Source organism: Gallus gallus, chromosome 1 (genome assembly GCF_016699485.2).
Source record: "Gallus gallus isolate bGalGal1 chromosome 1, bGalGal1.mat.broiler.GRCg7b, whole genome shotgun sequence".
NCBI classification, from domain to species: domain Eukaryota; kingdom Metazoa; phylum Chordata; class Aves; order Galliformes; family Phasianidae; genus Gallus; species Gallus gallus.
In genome coordinates this window covers 673,939-695,368 of record NC_052532.1, presented here as the reverse complement: position 1 = coordinate 695,368, position 21,430 = coordinate 673,939, and the positions used below count along the sequence as shown (strand labels likewise).

The 21,430-nt window shown below is 55.9% G+C and overlaps 1 protein-coding gene across 1 annotated transcript in view; it reads right to left on the bottom strand.

Annotated features, from left to right (window-relative positions):
- SHANK3 (SH3 and multiple ankyrin repeat domains 3) overlaps positions 1 to 21,430 on the bottom strand; it is a 282,770-nt gene that overhangs the window by 153,305 nt on the left and 108,035 nt on the right. Inside the window, 1 exon segment of the mRNA XM_025152878.3 lies at positions 4,962 to 5,155. Coding sequence (XP_025008646.2) covers positions 4,962 to 5,155 — 194 coding nt within the window.

Here is a 21,430-nt window from a genome sequence, read left to right as displayed (position 1 = left end):
TGGACAACAATGCATCAATAAGCCAAGGAATCACTTCTACAAACCAAGAGAAACGGGTACTTTCCTGCATCAGGCACAATTACCTGTCTAATGCCACAACTGGCCAAAAGAGTACAGGGGGGATGAGAAGGAGGTCAGATATTTGTGTAGAAATGAGCAGATGGAGCTTAACGAGGAGAGACACAACTGAGCCCTATGGCCGCAGCCTACAGCTGAGCCATGGTCAGGACCCACTGCTACAGAGCATCGCCCCGTGCTCAGCAGCACCGCAGCAGTGCAGCCCCAGGAGCTGTCAGGCAGCTGTGTCCCACCATCCTGTGGAAACAGCCTGAGCATTCCATACATGGAACTGATCCGGTTTAAGGGATGGTTTCAAACTTAGTGTGAAACAACCAGAAGGGAAACACGGGCTGTGCATGCTCGGCTGCCCTTGGAGAAATCTCTGCAGGCGGTGACCGTGGGTCGCCTGCTCCAGGGGATGAGGCAATGACCACAGCTTACCATGCCCTGCTCGGAGCTGACTGCAGAAAGTGACACCGGGACAGGGCCCTGCTTGGGTCCAGGAGAGGAAATGCACAGTGTTACAGCACTGCCAACATGTCAACTGCCCACAGTGGGTGCAGGACTGTACCTCATCCCCCAGCATAGATTCATAGAATGGCCCGGGTAGAAAAGGATCACAAGGAATCATAGAATCATACACTCACCGAGGTTGGAAAAGACCCACAGGATCACCCAGTCCAACCATCCACCCCTCACCAATAGCTCTCATTAAACCAAGTCCCTCAACACAACGTCCAAACGTTCCTTGAACACTTCCAGGGTTGGTGACTCCACCACCTCTATGGGCAGTCTGTTGCAGTGCCTAATCTCACTGAGCATCTCGTTCCAACCCCCTGCTATGTGCAGGGTTGCCAACCAGCAGACCAGGCTGCCCAGAGCCACATCCAGCCTGGCCTTGAATGCCTGCAGGGATGGGGCATCCACAGCCTCCTTGGGCAACCTGTTCCAGTGCCTCACCACCCTCTGGGAAAAAAACTTCCTCCTCATATCCAACCTAAACCTCCCCTGTCTCAGTTTAAAACCATTCCCCCTTGTCCTATCACTATCCACCCTCGTAAACAGCCATTCCCCCTCCTGTTTATACACTCCCTTCAAGTATTGGAAGGCCACAATGAGGTCTCCCTGGAGCCTTCTCTTCTCCAAGCTAAACAAGCCCAGTTCCCTCAACCTTTCCTCATGGCCAGGCACCGGCAGCCCAGCCATGCGGTTCCACAAACATGCAACAAAATCCCCTTTTCTTCCAAAAATAGTTTCTTCCAGCTCCCCAAGAGTTTTTGGCTTTATTCTGTTCATTTCTTTTTAACCTCCATAATCCATTCTTAGGTTTTCCTTCCACCATTCGCTTGTCAGAGTTTCCAATAGGAGGAAATCACGTATCCGGGTCTCCAAGAGCTGTCGGTGGTCCTGAAAACTCTTCTCTCTTCCAACCATGACCACCAGCCCAGTGCTGCGAACACACAGCCCAGATGGACACACACAGTGGGACCAGCACTGGTGGGACCGATGGGTGCCGGGAGCCCCCCAGCTCTCACCCAACCCCAGTGTTGGGCCAATGGCCCTTTTCTATACAGCTCGGTTCCCAGGAGCCATAGGGATATGGGGAACTGAGAGTGAAGCCGTGCAGCCCTGGGGGCTCATGGGGACACACAGCCCCAAATGGTGACACACAGATGCGGCTCAGGGGGGTAACAGAGGGACCTCAAGGACAGGGGACACTATAGCACGGGATGGGTGCTGCTCTCCAGCCCCACTGATGGAACACGCAGCCCTATGGGGCCACACCGATCCTGGGTGAGCACCAGTCAGCACTGAGTGCTGGTTTGTGAGCACAGGACTACCCTTCAGCCATGATGCAGCACTTTGAAGGCAGCTCCTGGTGCTGTTGTGGCCAGGCAACGCAACGAGTGGCCATGCAGTTGGGAGCACAGCTGTTTCAGTCAGACTCTGATCTGAGGGGTCTTCTGCAACCTGAGTGATTCTACAATTTGAGCAGATCAGCAGCACAAAGTGTGGAAGGTTCTGGAGCTGCCTCCAGAACAGAGTGACAGTGAAGAGACCTCAGCAGCCCCCAGGGGCAGCTCCTGGGCAGGTGTAAGGCTCCCAGTAAGGGAGCGCTTCATGCTGAGAGGTGAGGCACTGCACAGGATGCCCAGAGAGGTGGCGCTGCCAATCCCTGCAAACACCCATGGTCAGAGGATGGGGCTCTGAGCACTGATGGAGCTGTGGGGGTCCCTGCTTATCACAGGGAGTGGGACCAGACGGCCTTTGGAGAGCCCTTCGAAACCATTCCATGGTTCTTTGGCTCCTGAGCAGCTCCTCACCCACCAGGACCCCCAGGTCCTCCTGTCCAGAGCTGTGTGCTGACAGAAGGAAGTCAGAGGAACCAGCACTGATCACTCAGCCTTGCAACAACCTGAGCCACGGGTAAAACAACCTCATCTCTAAACCCCCAGTGCAACTGAGAACAATTGCAGTAACAATCCAACAAACACCAACAGCAGTGCTGACTGCTGCTGATTCCATGTGGGGCGGCTCAGATACTGCAACACAGAATGGCAGCGAGAACTGCACCGTGGAGCAGAACTTGCTGTTGGGTGCACATAGTAACAGTTGCTTGAGAATCACTCCTCCTGATCACAACGTGTGAAGAAAAGAGATCCAGAACCAGCACGTTCGTCGTGTTCCTGGTTTCCCCTTGTTCCCAGGCTGCTGCCCGAGTCCCCTCGCCAGGAGCCACTTCTCTCTGCAACCTTGGGATTCCGAGGCTGGTGAGGACCGCTTCTCCCCTTGCTTGGGGTTCTGACATTTCGTTTTGTTTGTCATTGCCAGCAACAAGCAGCTCAAGGACAGACTCCCCTCTCTGCACATTCTTTTGCTATCTTACAGATGAAATATCAGCATCGATTGTTATCCTTTGTCACCCAACGGCCACCAGGATGGTCGCAGCACACTGCCACGCACACTCCCTGACCCACACTGTGCCTTCAACCCAAATCCTACCAACAGCTCATGAAGAAAGATCCAGAGCAACAAACCCAGCACGAGACCGACCCCATCACACCAGCACACAGCAGGAACCGGGCAGGAGCCAACCTGCTTTTAACATGGGGTGCAACCCCTGAATGGAACGCAAGGAAATGCTCAGGGACCTCTGGGTCTCTTGCAGGACCTGCAGCAATTGCTTTGGAATGCAGCCCCGCTTCACACCGCACCGCGTGGTTCTACAGGTCCTATAGGGAGCAGATGAGGGGGTAGGATGGGGCAGTGTGGGGCAGAGGGGCTCAGGGAGAGCTCAGCGCTCTGTGCCACTCCTGAAAGGAGGCTGGAGTGAAGGAAGGGTCGGTCTCTATCCGCAGGGAATGGTGATGGGACGGGAGGGGATGGGCTGAGGGTGCGCTGGGGAGGGTCAGGTTGGAGCTGGGGAACAATCTGTGCTCCAAAGAGCGGCCAGCACTGCACAGCTGCCCAGGGCAGTGGGGAGTCCCCATCCCTGGGGGGGTTCAGTGACCACGGGGATGCGGCACTTGGGGATGTGGTCAGTGGGATGGGCTGGGGTTGGACTGGGGATCTGAGAAGTCTTTTCCAACCTGAATGATTCTACGATCACCCCACGAAACCAGGACAACCTGCCCACGACTCCATGTCCCTGTAGCTATAAAACAGCACCAAAACAGCAGCTCACAACAGCAGCACACAACAGCAGCATACAGCCCACCTGCCCTGCCCAAGGTCCTTCCCACACAGCAGCCAAAGGACCCTCCTGCTGAGCCCCAGCCATGCTGGGACGCAACCAGCCCTCCTCTCCAGCACCACATCCCATGCTCAGAGGTGTGCAAACAGCAACAGGTGAGTTCATGATTGACACATTCTGCTGCAATCACTACAGGATGCTATGGGACCACCTCCCTAACGCAAATGCGCAACAAGATAAAGAATTGCAGGACGGAAAACACCACTGAGTGGGTGAAGATGGGAAAAGCCCCATCGCTGCAGTGACTCCTCCAGCAAACACCGCACCTACGGCCACAGCTGCAGTCCCCTGCTCTGCTGCCACGAGTGGTGTGCACAGCACAGGACAACGCTTCTGAAGGTCCCACGTGCACCCAAGCTGTGAGCCCTGATCAGAGAGCTGACGTGAGCAGTCGGGGAGCAGCCCCAGCCCGCGGCAGCAGGAAGATGGAAAGGAGGAGGAAGAGCCTTCAACTTTCTGTGAAACACTGGAATTGGGCTCTCGCAGAGGAAGCCTCTTCTCACTGCTACCTGCTGGAAGCCAACTCCTGACCCACCACAGGTTTCCAAGCAGCTGCCCAATGTAACGGGCAATGCCATCATCCCCTTCAGCCGTCTCCCATCAGCTCTGCATTGCTGGGGCTGTGTGGTTGGGAGCTCTGCATGGACGGCGTTTCCTCTCCGCCCGTACTCAGGCACTGCAGTGGACTGTGGTCACTCACCCCAGCAGCGCCCGCAAACCACCCCAGCAAAGCACCGTCCAACTCAGTGGGGCTCCCAGCCCAGCACCGAGCGCAGCGCCCGTGCCACGGAGCTGCCACCGAGCACCAGGGCCTGGGGCAAGGAGTGGAGCCACAGAGACCCACCACGGCTCCAAGGCCCCGCACCTGGGCACCGCACCTGGGCCCCACATCCACACCCCACGGCTCCACTGCTGAGCCCCGATCCCGGGCTCCAGGGCCCCGCTGCGTCGCCCCACGGCCCCGCACACCCACCCGCCCCAGCCCGGCGCACCCGGCCCCGCCGAGGGTCCCACCCCCCAGGGCCGCCCCCGGCCCCGCATCCCCTCCCCAGAGCCGAACACCGCCGGCACCGCTCGGCCGCGCTCTCCCGCGGCCGCGACCCCCGCCCGCATCCCGCAGCGCCGCCCGCATCCCCGCCGCACTCACCCTTGACGGCTTCTCCCCGGTTCAGCTGGATCTCTCCCTCGCCCTGCGGCGCGTAGCTCTTCACCACGATGAACTTACGGCCGGGCACGGCGCTGTACAGCTTCCGCTTGGGGCCGCGCAGCGGGGCGGGCGCGGCGTGCGGCGCGGGCTCGGGGCCGGGGCCGGGCCCGGGGGGACCCGCCGGGCCGCCGGGGCTGTAAACGAAGACGTACGTTACGGTGCTGATGCCCGGCAGCTCGCGGCCCGCGGGCTGCGCCATGGCGGGGACGGCGGCGGCCGCGGCCGCGGGGGGCTCCGGGGCTTCAGCGCAGCCCCGGCCGCCGCGGCGCCGCCCGGGCGCGGGCAACGGCTGCGGCTCCGGGGCCGCCGCCCGCCGCCGGCTCCATGGCGCGGCGCCGCCCGCCCCGCGCGCCGCTCCGCTCCCTCCGGCGCCGCGCCGCCGCCGCCGCGCGCACCATGGCCCGGGGCAGCTGCCCGCCGGCGGCGGCTCCTCCCTGCGGGCGGGGATCCGCGCCTCCGCCCCCGCCGCGCCCACCGGGATGGGGTGGGGTGGGGATATGAGGATGGGACGGGCAGGGGATGGGGATGAGAATGGGGATGGGGTGGAGATATGGGGACGGGACGAGACGGGACAGGGAGGGAAGGGGAGGGGAGGGGAGAGGAGGGGGTGAGGATGGGAATGGGAATGGGGATGGAGATGCGGATGGGGATGCGGATGCGAGGGGGGGCATGGGATGGGATGGGGATGGGGTGGAGATATGGGGACGGGACAGGGAGGGAAGGGGAGGGGAGGGGATGAGGATGAGAATGGGGATGGGGATGGGGATGCGGGGGGGGATGGGATGGGATGGGATGGGATGGGGATGGGGTGGAGATACGGGGACGGGACAGGACGTGAAGAGGATGAGGATGAGAATATGAATGGGGATGGGATGGGGATGCAGGGGGGATGGGATGGGACGGGAGGGGGAGGGGATGGCGGCAGGGGTGGGGTTGGGATGAGGATGGAATGGGGATGGGATGGGATGGGGTGGGGATGGAGATAGGGATGGGGATGGGGTTAGGGATGGGAGGGGATTGGATGGAGATAGGGATGAGGATGGGGGTGGGACGGGATGGGGATGAGGATAGGAATGGGATGGGGATGGGATGGGAGGGTTTGGATGGGGATAGAATGGCGATGGGGGTGGGAGGGGGATGGGGTTAGGGATGGGATGGGGTAGGGTGGGGTGGGGATGGGACGGGAGAGGGATGGGGATGGGACGGGAGGGGGATGGGCCCATACTCCGCACCGCCCTCCAGCGGTCGCCTCTGCAGGGCAGCCTCGGGGAGTGTGGTGGGGGGCACTGCGGATGGGGGCAGTCCAGGGAGGAATCGGGGATGGATGTACCCGGGGGCACCTCGAGGACGGGGCTTCGCTCCCGGTCCTGGGGGCGGCCATCGCCCCTCTGCTCGGGGCCGCGCCGGGAGCAGCTCCGGTTTCGGCCCCCGAGCGGCGCCGCGGGGCTCTGCCCGGCTCCTGCGGTGCTCAGTGCTGCTCCGGCACCGCCACAACACGGCCCGGCGCCGCTGCAGCCCCGCCCGATCCCGCAGCCCCATGCCCGAAAACTGCAGCCCTGCTTCATGCTTGCCGCCCTGCGCTCAATGATTGCAGCCTGCGCTCCAAGTCTGAAGCTCAATGTCTCAAATTTGCAACCCTGTACCCAATCACCCCTTGAATTGTGCTTGCAGCCCCATGTCTTGTACTTGCAGCCCCATGCCCCAGGTTTGCAGCCACTGTTCGTTGTTTTTTTGCACGCGTCTTCCGCCTTCACGGCCTGTGGGCTGTGCTCTGTACCCCCGATGGGGCTGCCCCAGGTCGCTGCTGTACCCCAGCGCCCCTCCAGGGACCCTCAGCCTCACCGCCGCTCAGAGCATTCCTGGCTATGGACGCAGTTGGGGGGAGCGCCCAATGCAGTGGGGAAATCCATCACCTCCACACATCCCCACAAGTGGAGGTCACCGAGCACCTGGACCACCCCAGGGTGCTGCTGGCAGAAAGGAGGGCTGGGACACGGCAGCAGAGCCCCAGCAGAAGGCACTGCTGAGCACTGGGTCACCCCCCAGTCCCCGTCCTCTGCACCGCGCCGCAGCCCCTCGAGGGAAAAAAAACACCTTAATAAGAAATAAATAGCTCCCGTTGCCTTCTAATGCTTCTAAATGTCATTCCGGTATCATGTTTTAGTCAATGCGGTGATATTAAAGACCTGCTCAGAGCTCTAAAGAGCTCCTTTATGCTTTCAGAAACAGTCACGAGCAGCATGAAGAACACATCGGCATTAAGTCTGCTCACAGCAAAGTGTGCCCGGTGCCAATGGGCTCTCAGACACAGCAGCCCTGCACGCACCAACCTGTGGGGCTAAGCACCATGTGCTCACACAGGGCTTGGAGAGCTGAGGGCAGAGGAATCTCATGGGATTCAGCAAAGGGCAGTGCAGGGTTTTACACCTGGGGAGGAACAACAGCAGCACCAGGACACATCCCAGGCTGGATGTGGCTCTGGGCAGCCTGCACATAGCAGGGGGTTGGAACGAGATGAGCACTGTGGTCCTTTTCAACCGAGGCCATTGTATGGTTCTATCATTCTATGACACATTGGGGGCTGAGCTGCTGCTGGAAAGGAGGTCTTCAGAGAAGGCCAGCGGTTGACCAACAGTTGACCAATGGTAGACCACAGGGTGACCGTGAGCCAGCAGTGTGCCTTGATGGCTGAAGTGGCCAATGGGACCCTGGGGTGCACTGCACAGAGCGCAGCCAGCAGGGCAGGGAGGTGCTCCTCCCCTCTGCTCTGCAATGGGTGGGTTGGGCTGGGGGAGATGCAGAGGTCCCTTTCCCACCTGTACAGTTCAGGGTTTCTGTGACCTCTCTTCTCCCACCGCTTCCCCATTTCTCCCGATGCCAAAGCACTGACTGTGTCCAAAGTAGCCCCGGACCAAGGGTGGCCCCAGTACAGACACCGTGAGATCGGAACGACAGCCCAAATTCCCTGTGACTCCCCTTCAGCAGCTGCATTGAGGAAGCATTAATTACGTGGTTTGCAATCCAGTTCATATCTGCCATATTGATTTTGCAGCGCACTCATTTTTTTAATCATTAAGGAGTTATTAAGTCAAAATGTCTCCGCAGCCTCCATCTATTATATCGGAGGTACATTTATAACAAGTTTTGTAATAGTTTCAAAGGACACAACCATTTTTGTTTGGTCTATTTTTTTCAGCAGGCTCAATTTCAATTAAGGGATGTTAATTAGTTTAATCATATTTCATGTTAATGCCTGCTTGATGGAGACCCGTGTCAGCTGCGCAGCTGCTCCAGGTTCGGGCTCACTCCAGGCACATTCCCACCCATGTTCCCAACTGGGTAAGGCCAGAACAGCTCTGGTTTATCTCCCATTGGCACAGACAGAAGCACCCTCAATGCGTTCCTGCTCCACCGCCCCACGCCATGGGGAACCCCAATGACCCACGGAGTGCATCTCTTCCCTCTCTCTGCCTGGTTGTGCTGCAGCAGATCGCTGCTGGATCCTTCACCTCATTCTGAACAGCAGCCAGCACGCCTTGTATGTTATGCATAAAACAAACACGACCACGGCAGTGTTTATTAAGCAGCCGAGGAGCTCCTCCATGTCCCTGGTGTATGATGGTGCCTCTGCTGCACGTACTGCCTGTGTTCTCCTCCACCCCAGGGGGCTGGAAGGAGAGGCTGTGCCTTCCTGCCCCACACTGGGATCCTCCCCCACACAGGGATGGTGTCCCATGCTGGGATTCTGATCCACGTGGGATCCTGCCCCATGCTGGGATCATGTCCCATGCAGAGATCCTGCCCCAAGTCAGGATCCTGCCCCCCACAAGATCCTGCCCCATGCTGTTATCCTACCCCACTATATGACCTGGCCCCAAGCAGGATCCTGCCCCACGCACAGATACTGCCCTACACTGAGATCCTGCCCCACACTGGCATCCTGCCCCACATGAGATCCTGCCCTACATTGGGATCCTGCCCCACATGCGATCCTGCCCCACACAGGGATCCTGCCCTGCCGACAACGGGGTTTCCTCCCTGTAGTGCTCTGTCTGCAATCCATCCACCCGAGCTGCCAACCAGGTTGATCAGTGCTAACCAGAGAGCAGTGCTGGGGAATGATGGGGAGGAGAAGCCAACCAGTGGCCCCTCTAGAAGCCAAGAGCTGCAGCCAGGTGTGCTTTGCTGATCCCCCTGCCTGCAGCCTGGGGCCCAGTGCTGGTCATAGAATGGCCTAGGTTGAAAAGGACCATAATGCTCATCTTGTTTCAACCCCCTGCTATGTGCAGGATCACCAAGCACCAGACCAGGCTGCCCAGAGCCACATCCAGCCTGGCCTTGAATGCCTGCAGAGATGGAGCATCCACAGTCTCCTTGGGCAACCTGTTCCAGTGCATCACCATCCTCTGGGTGAAAAACTTCCTCCTCACATCCAACCTGTCTCACTTTAAAGCCATTCCCCCTTGTCCTATCACTATCCACTCTCCTGGTCCTGCTGCAGATTAGTGGTGCTCAGGGCTGATGCTGTGCAAACCTGGAGGTGTGCCTTGGTCTCCACTGCCGAGCTCTGATTGTGCTCTGCTCACTGAAAGCAGCCGCCTGTGATGGGCTCGGTGTGCACAAGGACTGTAGGGATGTGGCACTTGAGGACATGGTTAGTAGACACGGTGGGCATGGGCTGGGGTCAGCGCTGGGGATCTCAGAGCTCTTTCCCAACCTCACTGAGTCTGTGGCTACGAAATGCATCCAGAATTCCAAGCACCAAGGACAGCTGCTTCGCTCCCTGGGGTCCTATCAACGAAGGATCACTTCCTCAGGGAAGCTCTGGATGAGGAATTCTCCTCTGGGTTAAAGCACTGCTCCTTTCCCCCCTTTGGAAGGGATGGGAGGAGGGAGCACAGCAGTGCCGGGAGCACAGCCGAGGATTTCCATGCGCCGAAGCATCGCAGTCACAGCAGGACCAGAGAAGGGGCAGCCCACGCCAAGGAGCAGTGCCAGGGCTCTGGGAGCAGCTGGTGTTTTGTCTTGCCACATCTCTGCACATCTCCGGAGGCAATAATAAGAAACCCTGCACATTATCCTCAATGTATCTATTACAGTTGCTGAATTTCTTCCCCCTTGAGAGCTGCATATCAGATTTTTTTCTGGTTGCTTTAGGATATAGAATGTTTTTTGTGGTGTTTTTTTTTTTTTTTGGCATGGGGGAATTTCCTACTCTTTCAAAATGTACTACAAACCAAACCCTGCAGGAATGAAACGTATTTGGCAGCTTTGCAGTTAATCTGTTTGCCCTTCCCAGTAACCGTAGGATCGTTCATTTTCCTTCTTTCTTTGCAGAATGAGTTGTCTTTGGCACCGGAGCTGCCTCTCATTTCAGCCACAAAAGAAAGGATTTGTAAACTGCTCCTATTGCTTTGAACCACAGAATCACCTTGAGAACGCCCCCCACACACAGCTCAGTGCTGTTTGGGTATGTGGGGATCATTTCCTTGGAGGAACCCTTCTGGAGCTCCTGCAGCCGGAGCTGTGCTGGGGGATGCACACAATGGCACAGAGCCATGGGGAACTCAGCACTGCTGGGTAGTGAGAGCTGCACGACCTGACGGTGAGCTGAACTCTTTGGCGTTTGGGTAGAAGACAGGTTGTGCCATCACACGTGCAGTATTAGAAAGCCCAAAGCCTTACAACGTGGGACTTTTGGACAGCAGCTGAATGACAACCAAACACTCAAAGGGTGGTGACGCACTGGACAGGTTGCCCAAGGAGGCTGTGGATGCCCCATCCCTGCAGGCATTCAAGGCCAGGCTGGATGTGGCTCTGGGTAGCCTGGTCTGCCGGTTGGTGACCCTGCACATAGCAGGGGGTTGGAACTCAATGAGCATTGTGGTCCTTTTCAACCCAGGCCATTCTATGGTTCAATGATTCTATGATTATGGCATTCACTTTGTGTCCTTTGGAAGAAATGCTTTTGCTGTTCTGGAGTTTGAAGTCATTACTATGAATGTGGCTGACAGATATGGGTTCTGTTGGGGAGGATTTCACCTCTATCAAGGAAATGGCAGCTTCATCACTTCTAAAAGCTGCAGATGGATCTCCCAGCCCTGCAGAGAGGGGTCTGCAATAGGCACAGGGCTCACCCCGCTGCCACCTCCAGACATGCCAGGAATGGCCACCAGCACACTGGGGAGCATCCAATCCCCAGAGGAGGGTATGGGCAGGGAACTGACCCCCGCACTCCAAGTTGGGCAGCGTGTGTTTAGCTGGGAACAGCACAAGGAACCACAGCTTGTCATCTCGGGCTTCCTTGATTCCATTCACTGCCTATTTTCCCCCAGGAGATCTCTGAGACAGAAGCCAACTTCAAACAGCGATGATGTCTGCTAGATTTCATGTACCAAAAGCACACTCACAAATGGGACACTGATTTGGTCACGGCACATTCTGGAGGTGGTTCCACCTCCCAGGACTGTCAATCATGGGCAGAAATGAAGAGTCTTTGGAGGCAGTGAGCACCGTGCTATATCACATCAGTGCTAAAGGAACACCGGGAGGCACCACGGCTGCTATCTCCATTCTGGGGTGGTTTAAGGCCCTTCCACAGAGCCACAGAACACCCCAAGTTGGAAGCGATCCACATGGATCACTGAGCACAGCCCCCCTTCAGGGCTCAGCTGTCCTTGAAGGAGCTGGAAAGGTTTGGAGGGACCGCTATTTCTGAGACCTCCTGCAGTGCCCAGAGCCACCAAGGAAGGGATGAAAGACTTCCCCAGCAGACATCAGCACACAGACAGGACCTCAAAGCCTGGGAATGAGGCCATCTACTGAAAGGCATCATATTTCTAGACACTGATAAGATTCATGCTTCGGCCACAGACTGTTTGAGGCTGGCAGGGACCTCCGTGTCCACACGTTCCAACCCCTGCCCCAGTGGGGACACGCAGAGCTGTGTCCAGCCCCGCATCCAGGTGGCGTTAGAGATCCCCAAGGAGGAGATCTCATACCTCTCCGGGTCCCTGTGCCAGGGCTCCACCACCTGCACAGCTGCCTCTTGTCCTGGCACTGGGCACCACTGCAGGAACCTGGCTCCATCCTCTCACACCTCCCTTCAAGTATTTATGGGTGCAGATGGGATCCCCCCTGAGCCTCCCTTCAGGTATTGGTGTATATGGATGGGATCTCCCGAGCCCCTCTGCTCCAGGCTGAGCAGCCCCAGCCCTCAGCCTCTCCTCCAGCAGAGCTGCTCCACACCCTGCAGCATCCTCATGGCACTGCAGTGGGCTCTCTTCAGTACGCCCACATCTCTCCAGTACTGGGAGCCCAGCACTGGGCTCAGTGCTGCTGGGGAGGCTGCGAATAGGAGCAGATCCCCTCCCCCCACCACTCAGCTCTTGGTCAGCTTGGTGCCCACCAGGACCCCAGGTCCTTCTCCATCACTCTGCATTCCAGCTGGGTGTCCCCAACAGATCTTGGTGGTGGTGGAGGGGAACTTCCCATGGGTTACGTGAGGAATGATCCTGAATTCAGAAATGCTTTGGGCACCACTCGGGTCCCCACTGCTGCAGTGACTGAACGGCGCAGGATCTGCCCACAATTCAGGAGGCAGTTTCCTCCATGGAGAGCTCTGTGCCTCCCCGCTGGGGCTTCCTCCAGGCACCAAGATTGACCAGAACCCTCATGACCTCCATCCCCTCCCCCCACACACCCCGAGCCAGGTAACCAGGCAGGCTTGGGCTGACTGCTAACTCTCTTTCTATTCCTCTCCGTTCCTCCAGCACTGCTCATTTAGCTCGCTCTTCAATCTGCTGAGAAACTTCTGGTCTTAGATTATCTCTGCAGAACCGAACGAGAAATCACCTGCTAACCAGAGCCAATTAACGGCAGCGTCACACTGCTTGGGAAGAGGCAGCGGTGGGGGAGCGTCAGCCACTCGCATTGCTTCGCTCAGACAGCGGCGAGAGAGCGGCGCTCGGCTAATTAGCACGGAGCGCTATTTAAAGCCGGAGCCGAGGAGCCCTCGGGTCAGATCCAGCGTCTGCCAGGAGCAGCGGGAGCTCAGCAGGTTGCAGCAGTGGGATGGGGCAACACCTCTGCCTGCCTGCAGCCGCTGCCTCACCGACGAGTCCGGAGAAGACGGAGCAGAACTGGAAACCCTCAGGAGACAATTAATTAAGAGGTTTTGTCTCCCCTCATATAACCACAGATATCGATTCTCTCTTTAAAGCACTCCGTGAACATCCCAGCCAGTAAAACATCCACAGTAAAACATCCACAGCGGTGGTTGGATTGGTGCCTCTCCGCCCTGACAGCAAAAAGTGTTTTATATTGCTGGGTTGCTTCATCAGATCTCCAAGAGCCCTATCGGAAAGACAAAATGCAGCTTTATCGGCCGACAAAGAGGATAAGGGGATTTCTGAAAATTATGCCTTTAATCCTGCCTATCCTGCAAGATCACAGCCCTCCAGAACTTGGACAACCTGTCTGATAAGTCGAGCAAATGCAGGAGCAGCCAACGGTGGTGCATTAGCATGCACCTCAGCCCGGCAGATCCTCCTCACAAAGGGAGGAGGAAGGCTGGCTCTGCTGGAGATGCACCGCAGGAGCACAGAGGCTGCAGAGAGCTGCAAAGAATCACCAAACCCACACCCAGCAGGGGATGGGCGCAGGGATCCGGGAGGACGCTCGCAGCCCGCTGTTGACCGAGCCAAACACTTCAAACATTTTGCTCTATTAAGGAAAGGATAAGATGAATCATTCCAGCAGTGTCTCCTGGTCAGTGCCACCCAGGAGTGACAGGAGGTGATGAATTGGTCCCTACTGCACACGCTGTGAGCATTTCGGCTGCTGAAGGGTGGCTCTGTGACGCCTGGCGATGGAGGAACCCGAGCCATGCAGAAGGTGGGAGCTGCTCCATAAAGAAGGAAATCATTTGCAAACATTACGACTAAGAAACCTCTAACATTCTGGCTGCCAAGTCCTTACGTGTGCCCCAGTCAAAATCCAGGGCCCTAAAAGTGGCATTTGGCATCCACAGCACACAGACTGTTCCGGGATATGAGTTCGGTTCCTCATAAACTGATGTTCGCATCGCCAGCTCCCTGCGCGTGGCAGGCACTGAGCACAGTGCCCAGAAGGACACTTCCCAGAAGGCCATCCCAGCTGCCACGGCACCCACTGAGCACCACGGCTCCACAGCACAGATCTCCTCCAACACAATGGGTGCACAACTGCTGGCTCAGCAGCTCACAGCTCGGCTTCACCAAAATCACCTCGGGGAAATGGGCATGGGTGGAACAGGAGAAGGAACTGGGGCACGGCACAGCTCCCATGGCATGGCACAGCTCCCCATGGCACGGCACAGCTCCCCATGGCACGGCACAGCTCCCATGGCATGGCACAGCTCCTCATGGAATGGCACAGCTCCCCATGGCACGGCACAGCTCCCAGGGCATGGCACAGCTCCCCATGGCACGGCACAGCTCCCATGGCATGGCACAACTCCTCATGGAACGGCACAGCTCCCAGGGCACGGCACAGCTCCCCATGGCACGGCACAGCTCCCCATGGCACGGCACAGCTCCCCATGGAATGGCACAGCTCCCCACGGCATGGCACAGCTCCCCAGGGCATGGCACAGCTCCCAGAGCACGGCACAGCCCCCGCTGCCAGAGGGGAAGGAGTGTCCTCAGACAGAGGCTCTCATTTTGGGGTGGTGCTGTGTGGTGCTGGGGGTTGGACTCCATGATCCTTATGGGTCCTTTCCAGCCAGGGCTTTTCTATGATTCTATGAACCATGAGGAGAATGAATTGGGACTTTGACAGCATCCCACCATGATGTTCTCCATGATCAACCCAAAGTAATGGGAGCACTGCCACCCATTCCTGCATGGACCAAACACTGGGGGACTGGTGTGCCTAAGCACCAATGAGGGAAGCTACACTGCAGGGTGCTGCTCAGAGGCTGGAAGTCAATGGGGAAAGCAGGGCTGCCCCCAGCAGAAAGGGGATGGGGTGGCAGTTCCATATGCTGGAATCAGCCCAATGGGGCCCAGGGCTGCCCGGGAGCCTGTCCTGCTGCCAGAAACACTGTGCCACCACCTGGCTTCATTTGGGATCTGAGCAGTGCAGGCAGACACAGCTCCGGCAGGTCACAGAATCATAGAATGCCTTGGGTTGGAAGGGACCACAAGGATCATGAAGCTCCAACCCCAACCCACTGCATAGAGGGCCACCAACCAGTGCAAGAAAGATGGAGAGCTCTTGGAGAAGGTCCAGAGGAGGCCACTAAGATGATCAGAAAGCCACTAAGATGGTCAGAGGGCTGGAGCACCTCTCCTATGAGGAAAGGTTGAGGGAACTGGGCTTGTTTAGCTTGGAGAAGAGAAGGCTGTGGGCAGACCTCGTTGCGGCCTTCCAGTACTTGAAGGGAGCGTATAAACAGGAAGGAGAACGACTGTTTACCAGGGTGGATAGTGATAGGACAAGGGGGAATGGTTTTGAACTGAGACAGGGGAGGTTTAGGTTGGATATGAGGAGGAAGTTTTTTTCCCAGAGGGTGGTGACGCACTGAACAGGTTGCCCAAGGAGGCTGTGGATGCCCCGTCCCTGGAGGCACTCAAGGCCAGGCTGGATGTGGCTCTGGGCAGCCTGGTCTGCTGGTTGGCGACCCTGCACATAGCAGGGGGTTGGAACGAGATGGTCAATGAGATCAGGCACTGGAATGGGCTGCCCAGAGAGGTGGTGGAGTCACCGACCCTGGAGGTGTCCAAGGAATGTTTGGACGCTGTGTTGAGGGACATCGTTTAATGAGAACTATTGGTGATGGGTGGATGGTTGGACTGGGTGATTCTGTGGGTCTTTTCCAATCTTGGTGATTCTATGGACCTACTGGGAGTGGAACTTGCTGGAAATGGACCCACTGGCAATGGGGCGCAGTGGGTGTCCATTTGTCTGTCAGTGTTCAGAAGATGTGCAGAAGATGACAGTGCTGAAGTTTCTGCCTCTCATCTCAATGAGCTGAGCTCTAGCAAAGTGCTGACAATAGATGTACCTGGAAGGGATCAGCTTGAGCAGATCCCTGCACATACCTCCTGATGCCCAGCTCTGTAAACATAGGATGAACAGCAGAAGTGCCCGGGCTGTCACTGCTGATTAAATAACACATCCCACTCCCAAATTGCAAATCACAGCCTGGGACTGTGAGCATGCAGGAGTCACTCCAAGAAAAATGGGGGAATACGGAGCAAGTGGAGCAATGACCCCTTTTGCTAAAGTAATGCAGCTTGGACCTAAGGCACCAAGCCTGCATAACAGCCCTTCAAAGCTACCAATCCCACACACTCTTCCACTATGTTCCCGTTCAGAAAGGCAGGTCCTTGCCAGACCTCGGTGGGTGCATGATCCCTTCTTTGCCTTCATCCCCACACCTTCTCCTGCCTGGCTCTGTCTGAAAGAGGGGGCACCACCCCAGCATCACATTCCTGGCTTACCTGGGACGTGTTCCAAACTTCGGTGGTGCCTACAGAGATCAGTGTAGCCAAGGAGGGGAGGTGCTGCCGCTACAGCTCTGCTCAAGCAGTGCCGTGCTGATACTGAGACACGTTCCTCCAGATAGGGCTTGCACTCTCTGAACCCCCTAAGATGATGTATGTTTGGGCAATTGTGTTCACCTGCTTCAGCCTGCAAAGCCAGCAAGGCCCCAAAGGTGTGGGAAGCAGGGATGGGCTCCATCCATCCCTCAGACTGGTACCTGGGGCCTCCAGCTGCATGGCTCTGAGCCAGGGCTGAGGCACAGAGCCATGAAGGTTGGAAAAGACCTCCGAGATCCCCAAACCCAACCCCAACCCCAACCCATCCCCACCATGCCCACTGACCATGTCCCCACGTGCCACATCCATTGAATCTCTCTCTACAATTTGCTTCCACACCAGCTCCCTGCTCCATGGTTGGGAGCTTTGGGAGCCAGGCATCACATGCACAAATTGAAGACAATTATGTTTCTCAAAGTAATGATGGACAACACTACACATGAACAAAAGAGAGAGTAATTCCGATGCCATGTACCTTACCAGCACTTGCACACAGAGTTCTAACAGCACTTTACACTTCACCCCATCAGCAATGAAAGGCAAACGTCTTCAAGGCAGAGCACAGCATACCAAGGACAACAACTCCCATTGCCGCTTGTGTCTTACAGTATCTCTAGATCCAGATGGAGAGACCTCCTTTTTGAAATTCAAAAGGATTGTATGTTGAGGTTTCGTATTTGAGGGATGAGAGATGGTGGTGCAGGAGAACTCTACAGGAATGCCATGAGTTGGACCCACACGCACAGCTCCCTGACCCCACAAAGTGCTGGCCCCTCCTGGGAGCACAACCATGCGGTCACACCGTGCTCTGACACTGCTTTAATTACTAATCACAGCCATTTCCAACCTTCCAACAGCCAAAGAGCCCTCCCAAGGCTCTATCTGTGCAGAATTACCATCAGCATAAACAGGAGCTGCGATGCAGACGGGCTGCCAGGAGCCCTACGTGGCTCTTGGAGAAGAGCATCCATACAGGGTGCAAATTGGCTTCTGTGCTGTAAATTCACTCCTCAGCTTATTCAGCACCAGCTTCACCTTGCAGATGAACCCCTTGATTGGAGCTGTTCGAGTCGCACGGCATTCGCTATGGAGCACCATGAGACTGCTCTTAATAGCTGTGAGTGCAGAAAGTCGAACCCTCAACGTGATGCCATAAGGATGACTGGCGACGAGCTGTGCACATGATTCGTAGCTTTGTGTGGAGGTGTGAAAGGCACTGAATACAAACAGGGAAATTTGCAAAAAGCAAAGCCAACGTGACGGCTGAAAAAGTGAGAATGTTGCCACCAAAGCAAGTTATGGAGTGGTCCATCAGCCCCATCCCTGCAGACACCCACGGGCAGGGGATGGGGCTCTGAGCACCTGATGGAGCTGCGGGTGTCCCTCTCATTGCAGGGAGTGGGACCAGATGGCCTGTAGAGGGCCCTTCCAACCCAAACCACTCTGTGATGGCCAAGCACCGAGATGAACGGGTTTGTGAAACACAAGAAGAATTCCGGGTGACTCGTGTCCCATTTGGTAAGGTGGCAGCCCTCGTGGGACCCTTCCAAATGCTGGGGAGGGTCTCATGTGGAGCAGTGACATGTGAGGAGTGGGAGAGGGCTGCTGGAGGCAGCTTTCTAGGAGCTGAAGACCAAGACATGCAAGCAAACGCTCTAATACCCGAGCACAATGCAAAGCCAGATCCGAGGAGCAGGGAGTTAAACCCAACTGCATGGCTGAGAACACGGTGCAGACGAGAAGGATGTGGAGCAATTAGAAGCTGAGGAAAATGCAGCAAATAAGATATCCATACTGGAAAGGTGTAGTCCTTCTACATCCCAGAGGAAGCAGCTGCTGGGATTTAACGTGACACGGAGGGCCTCTAACTAAAGGGAGGAAAGCTGGTAGATGCAGAACAGCACCTGCCTGGGGATGCTCACACTGGAGGGGTGAAGCCAGAAAGAGACAGGACAGAAGCTGGCCAAGTCAGATATATAGCTGCAGAGAGCAGTTTGCACAAATGGAACTAGAAAACAGAAACCCCAAAGTAAGGCAAATATTCCTCTGTGCAGGAGCTGGCAGTCAAAGGAATGAGATAAGAGAACCAGAATGCCCAGTTTTAATGGAACTACCGATCCAACGGGCCTTGGGAACTGGGTGAAAGAGAGACACAGGGAGGTGTGACACAAAGCACCTGAGAAAAGGCAAATGCACTCCTGACCTTGTGCTGAGCAGCGAGCATGGCAGAGCTCATAAACTTGTTAACTGGGAGACGTTAGTTAACAGTGATGACAGCATGGTGAGGCTCGTAATGCTGCAGACCCAATGGAAGCCAATGAATCCACCACCACTGTGCCCAGTTTAATACATTGGGACTTCATGATTCATAAAAACTATTTTTGGCAGTATGAAACGATAGTGGTCAGCTGAAAGCAAAGGCTTTGTTGGTGTCCTGGAAACTACGCCTGGGCACTTTATGGGCTCAGACATCCTAGGAGGACTTGGGGAAGGCCTAAAGGAAGGCAGCAGGGCTGGGAGCAGTGGGGTGAGGAAGGCTCTACAAGGAACGCCAGGCAAAAAGACAAAGCTGTATTTCAGCGAGGAATAAAAGCTCAAAACAAAACAGAATGAATCACTCATCCTTTAAAGTTAAATGGGGGGAAAAAAAAAGAAAGAAAGAAAGAAAGAAAGAAAGCAAAACAAAACCACAAACAAACAAAAAACTGAACCAAACCAAAATGAACACCCACGAAAATGGAGCTGCAAGAACGATGCGCAGAAAGCCTGAAAACCAACAAGTCATTTTGTAGAAACATCCAGAAAACAGCATTTGTTGGGAACTTAAAATGACCGATGGAGAACCGAGGGATACAAGAACGGCTCAGAATAGGGAAGGAAGCCAAAAACTGCTGGTGATGTTCTCAGGAGATGGGACGGAGTCTGGCGCTGTGCCCGCGATGGGGATCCTTCCGAGCGCGGAGCTCTGAGAGCCAATGGATGAACCAACCGGAGGAGGTGCAGTGCGAGGAACCTCAGCACAACCCTTCCTCAGATCAGCTCTGAGCATCAGAGGGTGCCAAATGGGCCATTAACCCAAGATATTGGGTTAAATGGACCTTCCATCCAACCTTCTCGCCAGCTTCATGCGGCTGCATGCACTCATGGCAATGCTCAAAGGCCATTCCGCCTCCCCTCATTTCCAGCACTGCTCAGCACTCTGTAATGCAGCTCCGTGGAATTATCTTCCCCTGGTTGGCACCGTTTGACCCACTGCAACTTTTTATCGTGCAACCAGACAAGCATTGGGGCATCATTAAAAACATTTGAATTGTTCTGAGTTGCAGAATGAAAAATTGGAATGCGTCAAAGGACCACAAAGGAGTGTCTGGAATGTCTCCTATGAGGAAATTGCCACCCACTGTAGGGAAATCCCACTGTAGGGAACCTGCCTGAGCACATGGAGGTTCCCAGAGGTCCCTTCCAAGCCCTTCAGCCCTGTGATTCTGGGAAAACCAAAACAAACCAGGAACACCGGAGTGGAAGCATCACCGGTGAAATCAGCCTTAGCAGATAACTGTATGCTCACTGATGAACTTAGGATTCCTTGCTTTAAAATTGCTTAGATTGCTTGTTCTTAGTGCTCCTACTGGAAGCAGGCAGCTCCTAGGGTCACTTTCTACTTTCCAGATCCATATGGAAGAATGATTCCAACTCATGCCTGTGCCAATATCCCTGTCTCTCACAGCATCACAGAGCGGTTGGGGTAGGAAGAGCCCCCTGGGTCCATCTGGTCACTCACTGCCCCAGCAGGGACACCCGGAGCTGTGCCCAGCCCCAAGCCCCGGTGGGTGTGGGAAGCCCCAAGGAGAACACCCCACAACCCCTCTGGTCCCTGTGCCAGGGCTCCACCACCTTTACAGCACAGGGGTGTTTCCTGATGCTCAGAAGGAACCTCCTGTGCCCCAGTTTGTGCCCAGTGCTGCTGGTTCTGCACTGGAACCACTGACAAGAGCCTGGCTCTGCCTCTTCCTTCAAGTACTTACGGCCTTTGCTGATGCTTAGTCTCACCTCTGCCTCCAGTAGAATAACCAAGCCCATTTCTAGTGCCTGTGTAACCATTAACCTTGCTGCAGGGACATGAACACAGAAGGAAAAGCCATTTCTTTCAGGTATGGAACCGCGTGTCCGGGGATGCAATGAATGCCAGCAGCAGAGACAACTCCAAAAAGGGATCAGACAGTCTCCAGGGCTGCCTAACGAGAACACAAACCCACAGGCAGCCTCTGTCTCAGGGAGCCCACGGGCTGCTGGCCATCAGCATGGGCAGCTGTGCCATGGGAGTCACTCCTGAGCATCTCCTCTGTTCTGTGACTTCTCCTGAGCACGCAATACATGACGTCCCTGGGGACAGCACTGATCTGTTCTGTTCTGTTCTGTTCTGTTCTATTCTATTCTATTCTATTCTATTCTATTCTATTCTATTCTATGCCACGCCACGCCACGCCATGCCATGCCACGCCATGCCATGCCACGCCATGCCATGCCATGCCATTCTAAATTAAGTTTTAAATAAGGCCTTGCAGGATCTTGGACAATGCTGACAGCACTTGCCCGCACATGACACTGATTCTGGCTGTCACCTTCTGGTTCATGTTCCCAACCATTTTCCCCTATTGTTTCCAACAGAAACAGACAGGGCAACTACGAATTCATAGTAGAAATCTGTTATCTTTTAGACACATCTTGCTTACATTTCCATCTTACTTGCAGCTTTCCCATACTTTAAATTCCTCCTGACATCCCAGCCCCCTACCCACAGACTTTACATCATCAGTGAAGCCT